Below are 14465 nucleotides of genomic sequence, written 5' to 3' on the forward strand. Positions count from 1 at the left end.
ATAGCATGCGTTTTTCGCTAGTTTCTTCCTTCCCGTCCTGTCTGGGCGTGCGTTTCCCGTGGGTTTCTTCCCATCTTCCCCGTTAACAGTTCAAGATCGCATGATTCTTGAATAGCCAAGGCCAGTAACCGGGAATCTGAATTCAGGGCCCCGCCCCGAACTTCCAACGGGAAAACTGGAGCAGGCGATGTTGTCCTGGACGCCGAGGCCCTCCCGTAGCCCAGTGTCCTTAAAAGTAAAATCCCTGAGTCTGTCTGCCACTGATCTAGGGAGGTTGGGGAGCCCGCAGGTCCAGGAGGAGGGAATGGGCGGGGCGCCTGGGGCCACGAACTCCAGAATCCTCCTGGAAGAATGGTGGTACTACAGCACCACCTTTCGGGGAAGCAGCTTCGTGCTTTGAGTGTCCGCTGGCTCACCTTTGGGTCCCCACGCGCAGTTTTCGCTGGCTTGACGCAGAACAGAGAACTGTGCTTGGTCAGGGACCGCCCCCGCATCCTCCCCAGAGTTCTAAGGTGCAGTCAAGCGAGGAGAGAGAACGCACGGCGCGGGAACCTGTGGGCGCCGGAGATTAGACCCACTGACCCGCAGCTGAGCTTGGGAGGGGGTGGAGTAAAAGGGGCTGTGGGGGAGAAGGTGCCCCGGAACCTCAAGGGGGCACCCGCCTGAGTATGGGGGTGGAGAGCGTGTTCCTGATTCTCTTTGATCCAGATATCTTCACTTTTGGAAAGACATGAAAGTACCACTACTTCCCCATCTTGGAAATGGTAGTACCAGTCACCTCCTTATGCGAACCTATTCTCCTTCCTTCACCCCAACATTGATTCTGACACCAAATCTTTATAATCTTTTTCTAAATGTATTGTAGCTTAGGTTCATTCCTCTTCAGCGTCCCTTCCTTTCTTCGGCGAGACCAGGCCGCCCTCTTGTGATTGAACTCACGAATAGTTCCCTAGTTCCATGTATTCTCCAATGTGTAAGACTAGCAATCTTTTATGAGAAATCTGATCGCGTTTCTCTGTTGAAATTCCTCTGGATAATGATTGCTACTGTCCAGGTGCTCCCAGCAGCACTCTGCCTCCTCACACCATTGCCTGTTGACTTGCCTCCCCCACTAGACTGTGCCTTGTGAGGGCAGGGGCTTTGTACACTGTTTATCTTCAACATCTGATGCAGTAAATCAATAAACGTCTCTGTTGAACACATATAAATGTTTCCCCTCTATTCCTCTGTTTCGGGTCCCTGCCCCAAGCAGGATGTTAAGGTCTGGAATACCTGTGGGTGAGGACACTCTGACCTGGCTGTTCTGGCACTGATTTCCATCCCAAATGTGTTGCCTCTCTCCTTCCTCCTGGCCAAGCTCTTTTCCACCAATATAAGCCCAGAACAGAGTCCAGAGGGGCAATTGTGAATTTCATGGCAGGCCTTGCAGGGAGCCTGAGTCTGGGGCCTCTGGGCCTCCACAGCATCCCCCAATCCCCCCTGTACAGCATCCTCTTAATAGTGATGATCATGATGAGCTTGGTGTTTGGTAAGTGGCTCCAATGGGTCAGAAGGGTCTCCTGGCCTGCTGGATGGAAAGATCCATAAACCAAGTGTCTGGGCACATCCCTCCCAGGATGCTCAGGTAAACCCAGGCAGCAGGAAGGATGCAATAGACAGGTGTGGTGGGGAATTCCCAGGGTCTGCCTAAGGACTGATATTAACGCGGAGGGAGATTTCTAGGAACTGCCCCATGTCTGTCTCACTCAATGGCAGTGATCTGAATGGAGATACTGAAGGAATCCTATCCAAATCTGAGGACAACAGAATAGTGAGGGTTGGGAAGGAAGTTTCCCAATGATGGAAGCAGAATCCACAGGGTAGAACAAGGTTAAATCCAGTTTGATAATCTTATTGGGCTGCAAAGCACCATCTATAGAGAAACAGGATTCAAACTGTTTGTTTAGTATTTGCCTCTGTCTCACAAAAGTGCTGGTTTTGGGGTTTCATTAATGTGTGGTTTGAGCTGAGGAACAGAGGAGGAGGGGGATGTATATACCTGTAGTTGGGGAAGGAGGGAGAGAATGGGTGTTTGAATGGACAAAGTTTAATATGGGCCTGTCCTGTGATAGGATTGCCAAAACGAAGCATGTGGCACAGGCTGCTCGAAGTACCCTATCTGCATGAAGCAGAGTCTTCTGGCCTGTAATGCACTCTTGTTTTCACTTCTGAGCATTATGGATTAATAAAGCATGGTCAAGTGGGGCACAATGGTGCACACCTGTAATCCCAGAAGCTTGGGAGGCCAAGGCAGGAGGATCCCAAGTTCAAAGCCAGCCTGAGCAAAGGCGAGGTGCTAAGCAACTCAGTGAGACCCTGTCTCTAAATAAAATACAAAATAGGACTGGGATGTGGCTCAGTGGCTAAGTACAACTGAGTTCAAATCCTGGTACCCCACCCACCCACCCCACAAAAAAGAAAGCATATCCATGTCAGGTGTGGTGGAGTATCTCAGTTACTCAGGATGCCAAGGCAGGAGAATTGCAAGTTCTAGGCCAGCCTAGGTAACTTAGTTAGATACTATCTCAAAATAAAAAGTTTTCCTGCAATGTGTGAGCCTTGGGTTCAACCCCAGTATCACAAATAAAATAAAGTATATGTGGAAGATAGTTGTGGGGGCAGGGGGTTGACAAATCAAATCACAGAGGAAGAACTATCGTAACAGGGCTGTACAAAGCTGGAATGGGCTGCCTCAGCCTCACCTGTGAATCTGAGAGATACAGAGCATTGAGCAAATGTTAGTCCTTCAAATATATGTTGAATGAATGAATGAGTGATTTAATGAAGTCTCATCTTTAGAGATAGAAGAGGAGAGAACAAAGATTTTTAATAAGGACTAAACTTCTGCTATACTAAACAAAATGGATTTAAAGAATCAGTGATTTTATGGTTTTCAGAGGTGGGGAGGGGACAGTGGAATTGGCCAACCTGGAATCAGGTATGAGGGGTTTGGGGCCATTGCTTCTCTGTGTTCTAGGAAAGCTTGTTCCTGACAACCCAGGACCCCCTCAACCACCTCATCTCCCCAAATACCTGCGTTGCTATAGATGTCTCTTTGAAACCAAGGAGTTGGGATGCCTTCTGGGATCAGACATCTGCCTCACCCCAGCTGGCAGCAGCTGCATCACTCTGCATATAAAGAACAGTGAGCTGCCTTCTCGCACCATGGGCCCAGTCCTCTTAGCTTCTTCCAGCCTCCTAAACAGTACCCCAAGTCTTGTTCCTATAGCCCTAGGACACTGTTCCATCACTTTTTTTCAGAGCCACTCCCTATCCCACTTCCACCAACTTCCCTCCCTCAGTTGACTGGCTCCTACCCTCGCTGGCACCCAACCTTGAAGGGGACCCTGGAGATCTCCAGAGGTATGGGCCTTTCCTCAAGTGTGCTGCTCCCCAGTGGATCGGTGCAGTTCCTATCAGTGTCACTCTACTGAAACTTTCACTGCTCTTCACAGTCACCTGAACTGTCTTGCCTTATCCTCCCTGAAACTGAGTGATTTATGTTTAGCAGGGTTTGGTCCTTAGCTGTCTTCCCACTGCATAGCTCTTCCTAGAGGACATTATCTGCTTCCTTGACTTCAGCCAGCAGCCACAGAGTACTTCCTCCTGGATCTGAATGTTACTCTAAACCACTTTCCTTGTGTCCTATTGTCCACTGGACAACTCCACCTCATTTTCAACTTGCTGAATTGACCACAATCTCTCCTTCCTCATGTCTGCTCTTCCACCTAGTCCCTTTCCTTTTTTTTCTTTCTTTCTTATTACTATCATCATTAAAATTATTCAGGGATTGAACCCAAGAGTGCTTAACTACTGAGCCACATCTCCAGCCCCCCCTTTTTTTTTTTTTTTAATGTTGAGACAGGGTCTCACTAAATTGCTTAGCGCCTCCCTAAGTTGCTGAGGCTGGCTTTGAACTTGTGAGCCTCCTGCTTCAGCCTCCCAAGTCACTGGGATTACAGGTGTGTGCCAGTGAGCCCCGCTATTAATTTATCTTTTGAGATAGGGTCTCTCTATGTTGCCCAATCTGGTCTCCAACTCCTGTAGCCTCCCAAGTGCTGGAATTACAGGTGCATTCCACCACACCTGACTTTCTCCTGCCTTTATTAAGTTAACAGACACACCACACATATACTGTGCCAGGTGCTGTTCCAAGTACTTAAAACCTTCTGAGGCAGTATACCCACTTTACAGATAAGAAAACAAAGATGCATAAAGACAAAAAATCTTGCCTGAATCTGAGTCTGAAGTAGTGGCTCCAGATATGGTGTTCTTAACATCTGAAGCATGAAACTTCCTTCATTTACATCATTTCATTACATTTTTTTCTCTTTTTTTAGCCATGCTGGGGATTGAACCCAGGACCTCAAGAACGCTAGGAAACTACTCTATGGCCAGCCTACATTCCCCAGTCCTCTTATTACTTTATCCTTTCTGCAATCTTCTATGCACATTTCACTCAAAATATGCTGCATACTTTTATTCCCTTTCGTTTTTCTCACAGACAGTAGCATACCACAGTAAACACAAACACTGTTCTGCACTTGCTTTATAAATTTGACAGTTATGAGGACTTAATGTGTCCATATCAGTTTGTAAACTGCTTTGTTGTTCTATTGAGGTATTCCACTGTACTCCATGGCAGTGGGCATATCAAAGCTGATTTATACATCCCACTATTGATAGGCATCTAGGATACTTCCAATATTTTTCTATCTCAAGCAGGGCAATAGTGAACATCCTTGTGCGTGACTTTTTGGGACAGGGACACAAAGAATTTTCCCCCTTTAATACATACATAATAGCAAAGACATCATCATCCTATTTTCTTGCTTTTGATCTAGAAGATAAATGATAAACCACCTCCTTTTTGCAAGCCACCCTCTAATATTTTCCTCCAGCCTTTTCCTACATGGGTCTGAAAGTGCTGGTTCTCCCCATTTTTCTCTACAGACTCTAGCTTAGTTCTGGGCTCCTCCAGCGTTAAATTTTCAAATGGTTCTTTTTTCCCAACCTTCCATGAGAAACCTCGGAGTTGTATGACTTGTGACTTATTGGGCACTCCACACTCCTACCCAATTCTAGAAGTCTTTTCTTTTGGCCCAGGGAAGTTTATTTTGGGGAAGGAAATGAGAGGATTTGGGCTCTTCACTGGAACTTCCTTGTCACTGGAGTTTGTTATCCCTCCACAGGCAGTGGTACTGACATCTTGGTGAGTGACTGCCGCAGCCGGGAACAGATGAGTGGTTGTTCATATACTTATTCTTCTCCTGTGTCTGGCTTCTGGATATACTCTAAATGCTGCTTCCTGGAGTTCTGCAACGACCCTAAAAACAGAGTACCTTAACATTCATTCGAAGGATTACAGAGAACCTCGGGGTAAAACTCTGCCAGTTTCCTGCCACCCTTCTGATTTCTATCTGGGTTCAGCCAGGGCAACTTCCAGTCCCTTATCCCAGCCCCTCCCTGCCTTCCTCAAGTCACTACCCCAGACTGGACTTTCCTCCTCTTGGTTAATTCTCCTCTACTCCCTCTCTTGCCCCAAGTCCCCAGGTGTTCCTTTGAAATAAATGGCTGGGCAAAGTGTTTGGTTTGTCTCTCTTCTGGTGGAGGTAAAACTCCCTGAATGGCCCATCATGGGAACAGGAAAGGGGCATCCAGCTCTACTCCTGTCCAACTTCAGTATCTTTGATTCAGCTCTAGGCATAAAAATGTGAAAAAGAATAGAAGCCCTCCTATGGTGAAGGCTAGATTAAGTGGGCATGCTTAAAAGTTCTGTGAAACCACAGCAGTGTGGGGCTTGAGGGAGGTCCAGAGGACTGTGATGGCAAGAAGGATGACTGCAAAAGGTCCAGGTCCAAGGAGGATAGGTGGACGAGAAGGGCACATCAGGCCCAACAGAGCCCTGGTCTATGATTCCCAGGCTGTGTCCCTCTTCAAGGACCTCAGCTAATTTCTCAATTTTGGGCCTTGGGTTCCTCAGTCTGAGGCTGTCTTCCAATTTGGCCTGCTAGAGCTTATAAGCTTGGGCTTTTCTCTGTCTTACCTGAAGTTAGAGGTCCTGGGGGACAGGAAGCCCAGCAAGGTGTGGGAGCACAGAAGGCTTGTTTTTGTACCTTTAACTGCCTCATGACCTAAAAATTAACATTGGTGTCTGCCCCAGTGTAGGCCGTTCAATAGGTAGATTTGCTGATCTGCAACATGCTGAATAGGTAAGAGTATGTGGTATATGATGCCATTTCCATCAAGCAGAGACAAAACTTATCCAAGCTGCTCTAAGGCTACCCCTGAGGGTTAGGAGTGCATGGGAAGGGACATAAAAGCAGTATTGGGTGTGGTAAAGGTCTTTAAGCTGACTTGAGGGAAGGTTATACAGATGCATTCATGACAAAAACCTATCTTACGTTATGTACAAGCTTCTGTATGCATTGCCAGAAAGGCTTTAAAAAGTAGGATCAAAAGTTGCATGTGTGGCCAGGCACAGTGGCACACACCTGTGATCCCAGCTGCTCAGGAGGCTGAAGCAGGAAGATTCTGAGTTCAAAGCCAGCTTCAGCAAAAGCCAGGCGCTAAGCAATTCAGTGAGACCCGGTCTCTAAATAAAATTGGAATAGGGCTGGGGATGTGGTTCGGGGTCTAGTGTCCCCAAGTTCAATCCCAGTACCCTCCCCTCCATAAAAATTATATGTGCATTTGTCTATAAAGTGTTTTTTTTTTTTTTTTTTTTTTTTTTTGCACCAGGGATTGAACTCAGGGGCGCTTTTTAATATTTTATTTGGGCTCTCACTGAGTTGCTTAGGGCCTTGCTAAGTTGCTGGGGCTGACTTTGAACTCATGATCCTCCTGAGCCGCTGGGACTACATACATGTGCTACTGTACCTGGCCTATGTGTATATATTTTTTTAAATTTTCACTTTTTGGTACTGGGGATTGACCCTCACCAAGTTGCTGAGGTTCTTGTTAATATGCTGAGGCTGGCCTCGAACTTGTGGTCCTTCTGCCTCAGTTTTCCAAATTGCTGGGATTACAGGTGTGTGCCAAGGTGCCTGGTTTAAAGTATAAATATATTTAAAGTTTAAATATATATATATATTTGTGTGTGCTTGAGCATATCTACATGTACTCCTTCAACCACGAGGTTATCTTTCCTCCCTGACATGTAACTGAAATGAGGCTGGGAGAGACTAAACCAAGTGGCAGAGGAGCTGGGATTAGGCCTACCAGTCACAAAGCTGTACTGCTTGCAGAAAGTTTTCATAACCCCAACACTGGGCTGCAAGCTTGGGAAAGGCAGATGCCTGTCTATACTTATGTGGGAATTGTGGTACTTAACACTAAGTCTGGCTCAGGGCAGTGACCAGTGTTTGTTGAATGTGTGAAGGCTAACTTGTGAGTATCCACTATTGTTTTCTGTATGCTTGCAATGTCAGAAACAAAATATTAAAGATCCAGCTACTGCAGTCTCGCCAGTGCACACTTAGCACATCCCCACCTCCACCTGAACCCCCATAGAGGGGGCTTTTGGGTGTCACTACACTTTAAAACTAAGGACAGGAAGGAGCCCAGATCCCTCAGTGCCAAATGACTCTGAGATTTGGATCCTGAATCTTCCTAGTTTGAAGTTTCTTCTAGATTTTGCAGAATATGTTTAAAGTTGAGGAAAGCCACAATCCTCAGGCTTTGATCTTTGAGCAGAGGGTAGGAAGGGATGTGGGCCCTTTGGGGGAAGGCCAAAAAGCCACAAAGGCCATGTAAGAGTGGGTGAGGCTCTCCGATCCTGTTTGAATCCCACTTACTTTCTTTATTCTATCTACACCTGCCCACATCTTAACCTGACACCACAAATAATGTGACACAGATTTAGCCCAATCTGTTTATTGTGGAGGGAAATGGGGGATATAGAGCAAAGCAGGACAAACCCTCCCCTTTCGTCTCACCAACCACCAATGGACATGTGTATCAGTACTCAGTGAGGTGGAATACGGCTGAGGAGGACAAACATTGTGAAAAAAAGGTCACAGGCAACAGGAAACTAGGACAGGAGAGGGGCTGGTAGAGATAATGAGGCAGGAACACTAGATTGTCATGTCAGAAAATCTTCACAGCACTCTACCCTTAGTCTTTTTTGCTGCTAGTTCAGTCTGACACTAACTCTTAGAGATAGGCAAAAGACAGGGGATATAGTACCAGATCTGAGTGGATGTGGCAGGTGACCAGAATGAGAGGAGGGAAAGGTGAAACACTCAGATGATGGGAACCTCTATGCCTTTCTCAGGTCAGTCTGGGCAGAATCCACACTTGAGATTCTTTACTAGGAGAAAGAAAGGCAGCACCAGGGTTCCTGGGAGGAAATTAAACCAAAACCATATAGACACTGGAGGTCCAAAGGAGGGAGTCCAAAGAGATCACAGGGGTCAGAGGATGTAGTATTCTCTGAGGGTTCTACAAGATGCTGTGTTAAGGAAAGGCTCTGGAAGAGTGAAATCTTTGAAAGGGAAGGTGTCAGGGTCCAGCCTGGGGAAGAACCAGAAGTCCTGAACTGTTGAGGAACAAGTACATGTGGCGCAGGTCAGCAATGTACAAGCCCAGCTCGGGGGGCAGAGTGACCAGGGGGACCTGGCCTTTAGGCTCCTTCCTAGCATCAAAGCTTGGCAGGGGCAATGAGAGGTTGAGGGCCTGGTAGAACTGGTAGATCTGGGAGTTGGACAGGGGCTGGATTATGGGCCTCTTGGGGGACTCAGGCAGGGAGCTCTGGAGCTGGGGGCTGTACCAGGCGTTGCAGTAGTCATACTGGCAGCACTGGGCCTCATACCAGTACTCTGAGGAGTAGGTGCTGTGTTTTTCTTGGCAGCGGTAGGAGTTGTACTGTCCACAGCCTCGGATAAGGAAGCGAACCTTGTTATCTAAAGGAGATGGGACAGCTATAATCCCCAATAATAGCCTCCAACAGTCCCCAAACCTGGTTCCCCTGCCACTGACTCCCCAGTTCTCACCCAGGCCTGATTTCTATCCTGGGCACCTTCAGAAGAGGCCACCAGAACCCCTGCCCCTCCTTCCAAGATCTTGCTGTCTTCTACCTGTAGCCCAGGTCCCAGGCAGCTCTTGTATGAGAGGAGACCAAGCTGCAGCTGTCCCACCAGCAGTCCCCTCCTAGGACTTTACTCACTATTATAGATGGTGATCACCATGCATGGGGATAAGCCGTTGATGGTGCACTTCTCAGAGCCCGAAATGCATCCTACAGAAGGATCTTCTAAAAGGCACAAGTGGCAGATCCGGACCTGGGGAACAGGACCTGGGGATGCCAAAGAAGGAAGGATAGGAGCAGAGGCTAGGATCCCAAACATCCAGAGCTCCAGCTCCACCTTTCCTAGACTGTTTCCCCCTTCTTCCCTGCCCCTGGGCCTCACTTACCCTTTCCCACTGTGAAGCCCACCATGACCAGCACGCCTACAAGCTTACAGGCCTTCATTATTGAATTCAGGAGAGAGGGGTGGTTCCTGCAGGATGCCTGAAACCCCAGGAAGGGATCTGATCTTGAACTGCAGGATGGTTTTGACAAGCAGACTGAGCAGGAGTGGTTATAGGTGTGGAGCTATATTCTTGCCTGGGGCAGGATTCCAGCTTAGGGGAGGAAGTTATTAACTTGGCAGGAGGCACAGCATGTCCTAAACCATAAAGTCTAGTTCCTGAGTGTGGGAGCAATGGCCCAGGCAGGGGCAATACCACAGATCTTTGTCCAATTGTTAATCTTTATCCTACGTGCCCCTACTTCCCTCAAGGGCCCAAGGATTGATTAGTGTCAGTCTCTGGCACCATCTCCTGTCTTCCCCACAAAATAGGGCCAGTTTCCACTGTGCTGGGAAGTATTCCCCTAAGCTAGGAACAAGTATTCCCCACCCTTCTGAGGAGAATGTCCCACATACCCCAGCAGGGGGCACATGGACTACCACTGAGTAGCAGTTCGGGATCTCCTCCCTCCTCTCCACCCCTTACAGTTGTTTATTTTAGGACTATATTCCCTTTAAAACCAAAACTGAAAAATAATATTGCTGGTTAAGTCCCTTATAAACAAACAGCCATGGCACTCAAAGAGAACAAACGTTCTTGTCTTTAAAACCTTATTGTCTCTCGTTTTTTCCTTTTGACATTTTACTTCCCACACCCAATCTAGCTATTCTAATTTCTCTATACTAAAAATATCAACCAAATCCACGGGTCACCCATGTGTGCTTGTCTTCAGCCTGGGGAGGGTGGGCTGGGCCATGAGGCCCCTGGGGTCCAGCACACTACCACCATCCCTTCCACAACCACAAGCACCAGCAGACTAACTCACAGCCTTTTCTTCCACTTTATTTCATATTCCCACCACAATAATGACTCCTTTAATTTAAACTAAAAACCAGAGGGTTCCTGAAAGGGTGGCCGCAAAGGAATGGAGGTGTTAAAGACTGAGTGAGGGACATGGTGGGGTAGGGAATCAGCGAATCGTCTTGACTGGGCTCTTGAAGTTGCTGGCGGCTTGGAGCTGCAGCTGGTAAGCCATCGGATGGATCTTGAAGCCGTAGAGCCTGGCCAGGGCAGAGGTCAGAGAGGCAGCAGGATTAGCCCAAACTTGGCCCTGCCTGATTCCCACCTCTCTATCCCAGCTCCTCCATGGGCCTGATCAATGCTTGAGAACAGTGGTTCCCAAGCTTTGTTTATGAATATTTGGAAATATATCTTAAACATTCATTATAACTAAAATTTCAGACCAGGTGTGGTGATGCTCCCTATAGTTTCAGCTACTGGGGAGTTTTGAGGCCAGCTTGGGCAAGACTCAAAACAAGCATGGTGTCACACTTTTGTAATCTCAGCCACCAAGAGGCAGGAGGACATAAGTTTGTGAGGCAAGCATGGGTACCTTAGAGAGAAGTTGCCTCAAAATTAAATTTAAAAAAGAAGGGCTGGGGTGTAGTTCAGTGGTACAGTACTTGCCTAACATGTCCCAGGTTCTGGGTTCGATCCCCAGTACCATGTACAAAAAAACAAAAACAGAAAAGTACTATCAGCTAGGTATATGCTATTAGCATCCCTGGTTTGATAGACAAGGAAATTGAGGCACAGGCAATCAAATAACTGCCCCAAAATCATTCAGCAGGAAGAAGCCCTGCTTTGGAAAAGCAGGCCTCAAGAAAGGGCTATCCCTGACCTCCCTTTTCTCTCGGAATCCTGGGACTTTCCTTTGACCCTTAGTGATTCTGCCCCTGATCCCCACCTGGGCACAAACTGGTTGGCAGGTCGCTTGGGCCGGTATTCTGGATGCACCATGAAGAGCATGTGAGGGAAACCGGTGCCGAAGTAGGCGCCATCCGTGTGATGGTGCCTCGATGACTTGGGTGTGTACACATCCATGCACTTGGGGCAGTAGAGCTTCACCATGGCCTCGCCTGGGATGTCTGAAAGACCTGGGAGAGAGCCAGACTCTGCAGGCCAGGTAACCCCCAACTCTGCCCAACCTCCCCACAAGACTCAGGCACCAACCTGCTGAGTCCCAACTTCTTGGAGGACTGACATATGGTACCCTCCTCTCCCTTCTTCAACACTCACCGATGGGAAGCATTGGCTGGTTCTCACAGTACACACGGGGACAGTAGCCAAAGTCCCCCTGCTGGTACTTTTCCAACTGAGGTGAATAAAATGGAAGGGAGTTGGCGGGTAAGTGTGATGAGAAGAGGCAAGCCTTTCCTCAACCAACATCACTCTGTCCCTCCCACCTCCCACCTCTGACCAGAAGCCCTTTCTCTGGCCCAGATGGGCCCTTAGGCTCCTCTGCTGCCTTTCCTCCAGTTGGGCAGGCTGCAGAACATCATTGCCATCTGCTATTTGTTCCCTAAGGAAGAGGCAATCTATAACAATCCTTGTCTAAGCTCTCTACTCCCTCTCTGAAAACAGTCCCTTCAGCACAACCCCCAGTGAGATTCAATCGCCAGGCCTAGGACCTGATTCTTCCTCTCTTCTCAGCTAAATTCCTTGACTGAGATGAAACCATTCCCAATGGTGACTTATTGCCAAAGGAACCTGTTTCCCTTGTTGCCTCAGAAGGAGTCAAGTGGGAGCAAAGAGGCCTCACCATCTGGGCGATGCCACGGTTGGTGAGGATGTAGCGGGCGTGGATCAATCCATACAGCATCTCAGCTGCCTGCTCAATCAGGTCACTCTGGTTGGGGTTGTCTTCCAGCTCTTCATCTGCAATGTGTGCCGGCCAGATGCAACTACCTGTTTTTCAGCTTTCCTAGATACCCATCCACCCCTAGGGATCAGAGGCTACTCAGCTTGTCCAGTGCCCACAATTGAGCCCCACCCCATTCATCACCTGGCATCTGAACCAGAAAACTGGTCCTCTGACCTTTTCACCAACTCAAAGCAGCTCTGCTTTCTCTCCACACTTTTTCAGTCCCTGCTCTCTTCTCCCTCCCTACACCCTTCTTAACACATAAACACAAAGATGTCAGTCAGTCTAGACTAAAAGGTGCAAGGCAGGAAAAAGAGATCATAAATGAGGAAACTGGCATAATGGAACAAACATGAGTTATAACTTCAGAGGGCATGGGAATCAGTGTTACCATCACATAATGAGGCAAGTCAGATAGGGGATCAAAATAAAGCAGGGAATTTGGGGTTAGGGGAAGTAGAGAACCCAAAGGAAATTTAAAAGCTCAAGAAATCGATAGGGATTAGAAGAGAAAAGAAGACACATGTATGCGTGCACACACACGCGCGCGCGCACACACGCACACACGCACACACACACACACACACACACACACACACACACAAAACCCTGAAGATGCCTCACCAGGCTCCAGGTCCAAGATCATGTCTAGAGCTTGTCGATAGTGAGGCACCTGCTCATTGAGTCCAGTAAGATTAAATTTGTCCTGGATATAGTCTTCATCCACCTGTCAGAATACAGAAGTCAAGCGAGAATCTGTGTCAGAATGCCCAGCTTTGACTTGGGTAAACTGTACCTGTTCCCCTAGTTCCTCACTCCCAACCTGACAGAAGTACTTGAGTATCTCCTGCCAGTTTACATTCACCCTCTCACAAAAGCTCTGGCTTTTCTAAGGATAAGCAGGTACAGCCCTCTCCTTACAGAGACTTTCCTTTCAAGATCCCTATTTCTTCTTCTACCCCTCATCTCTAGGAACAAATTTTTTCCTCTACTTAGAGACATCTGGCTCTGTGATGACAATGGAGACTGAACTACTTGGTGTCTGAAAGTTGTTAAACCCCTTACATTAACACACAGTCTTGTACATTACACAGACCTTAACATGCAGCATTTCAGACTTCTTAACAGCTACCAAAGATAGACACTATCAACATACCATCTTAGTAATAAGATAAATTAACCAATCCAATGTTATACTGCTACAGGGTGGCAGGTCCCCAGTCATGCCTCTTCTTCACAGGTTAGTGGAGAACTACTGGTAAGACCTTTCCTTGACCAGAAGGAGTGCACATAGATGCATCTAAGAAGTGTGTAGAAGCTGAAGGACGTGTGGAGTTGGCAATTAGGGAGGCTGAAAAGAACTCACTTCACAGAAGAATTCATTGCCACGGAGCCCACAGAACCAGGAAATCCAGGACACCTCCTCTGAGCTACTCATCTTCACGTCAGCTGGAAAATAAAGTCTATGTAAGCCCAAGCTCTCCCTGTCTGCCTCTGGTATCCTCCCTCCTCCCACACTCCGACACGGAAGAATTTGGGGCCACCCTTTCTCAAAGGATCCCAGGTCCTGAAGCAACCCTCTCCCGCCTCTCTTATTTACACGTCTGCCTCTTTTCGGCGAGGTGGGAAATTCTCTTAAGTATCACCACTTGTGAGAAACTGCAGGTACTGACCCACCTGCCCTATCCACTCTGACACTCCCTGACCTCTCCCCTTTGTGTCAGCTTTAGCAGGGCCCTCGGCTTGGGCTCCCTACCACCGCAGGTGTCTGCATGTCCTCAGCGTCTTTCCCAAGGGTTCTGAAGTTTATTCTTTCTAAGGGCCGGATCCCATCTTTTCTCACCGGCTAAGGATGGCCGTCAGGTCCCTTTTACCGGAGTACCCACATAACACCGCCGGCCCTCGGGCCTCCCTCCCTCCCTCCCTCCCTCCCTCTTCGGTGCTGGACCGGGTAACTTCCTTCCTCGCCCCCACACCAAGGCGCAAAGACCCCATGTGCCGCGCCCAGGGACAGGGGACTAGCACGGAGACGACCTCAGACTCACCTCCTGGTTGGGGAACGGGACCGGGGTGGGGGAAGGGGTTGCTGCTTCTAAGGAACGGCGGCGACCGCTATAGCGCAGGCCGCGGACCCGACCGCGGCAGGCGAAGTGGGGGGGTGGGGTGGGGGGGAGAGTGGAAATGGGAGGTTGGGAAGAGGGCAACGCGCAAG

General features: G+C 48.3%; 3 protein-coding genes across 3 annotated transcripts; 1 reads left to right on the forward strand and 2 right to left on the reverse strand.

Annotated features, from left to right (window-relative positions):
- Positions 1 to 1413: 1413 nt before the first annotated feature.
- On the forward strand, positions 1414 to 5386 carry LY6G5C (lymphocyte antigen 6 family member G5C; the record flags this gene model as incomplete). The annotated part of the gene is made up of 3 exons (XM_079147387.1): positions 1414 to 1528; positions 3017 to 3184; positions 5232 to 5386. 3 exons carry the CDS (start codon positions 1414 to 1416, stop codon positions 5384 to 5386), a joined length of 438 nt encoding a protein of 145 aa, XP_079003513.1.
- Positions 5387 to 6825: 1439 nt separating this feature from the next.
- On the reverse strand, positions 6826 to 10232 carry LY6G5B (lymphocyte antigen 6 family member G5B). The gene is made up of 3 exons (XM_079146361.1): positions 9454 to 10232; positions 9206 to 9334; positions 6826 to 8942 (listed from the first exon to the last, which is right to left on the reverse strand). The coding sequence occupies exons 1-3, from the start codon at positions 9509 to 9511 to the stop codon at positions 8542 to 8544; spliced, it is 588 nt and encodes a 195-aa protein (XP_079002487.1). The 5' UTR covers positions 9512 to 10232; the 3' UTR covers positions 6826 to 8541.
- Positions 10233 to 10371: 139 nt separating this feature from the next.
- Positions 10372 to 14442, reverse strand: CSNK2B (casein kinase 2 beta). The gene is made up of 7 exons (XM_079146359.1): positions 14299 to 14442; positions 13620 to 13702; positions 12878 to 12980; positions 12152 to 12267; positions 11629 to 11704; positions 11297 to 11486; positions 10372 to 10610 (listed from the first exon to the last, which is right to left on the reverse strand). The coding sequence occupies exons 2-7, from the start codon at positions 13689 to 13691 to the stop codon at positions 10520 to 10522; spliced, it is 648 nt and encodes a 215-aa protein (XP_079002485.1). The 5' UTR covers positions 13692 to 13702; positions 14299 to 14442; the 3' UTR covers positions 10372 to 10519.
- Positions 14443 to 14465: the final 23 nt, after the last annotated feature.

This window comes from Sciurus vulgaris, assembly GCF_902686455.1.
Source record: "Sciurus vulgaris genome assembly, chromosome: 7".
Lineage (NCBI taxonomy): Eukaryota > Metazoa > Chordata > Mammalia > Rodentia > Sciuridae > Sciurus > Sciurus vulgaris.

Bases quoted from the DNA above. Each gene is read 5' to 3' on its own strand.
- CSNK2B (XM_079146359.1), bottom strand. From the start codon at position 13,691: ATGAGTAGCTCAGAGGAGGTGTCCTGGATTTCCTGGTTCTGTGGGCTC. The intron at 11,487-11,628 runs GTGAGTGTTGAA...GCTCTCTCCCAG, and splicing joins CCAGCCAATGCTTCCCATCG to GTCTTTCAGACATCCCAGGC. The intron at 10,611-11,296 runs GTGGGGATCAGG...TGCCCTGGCCAG, and splicing joins GCCAACCAGTTTGTGCCCAG to GCTCTACGGCTTCAAGATCC.
- LY6G5B (XM_079146361.1), bottom strand. From the start codon at position 9,511: ATGAAGGCCTGTAAGCTTGTAGGCGTGCTGGTCATGGTGGGCTTCACA. The intron at 9,335-9,453 runs GTAAGTGAGGCC...TGGCATCCCCAG, and splicing joins GGGCTTCACAGTGGGAAAGG to GTCCTGTTCCCCAGGTCCGG. The intron at 8,943-9,205 runs GTGAGTAAAGTC...CATCTCCTTTAG, and splicing joins GGTGATCACCATCTATAATA to ATAACAAGGTTCGCTTCCTT.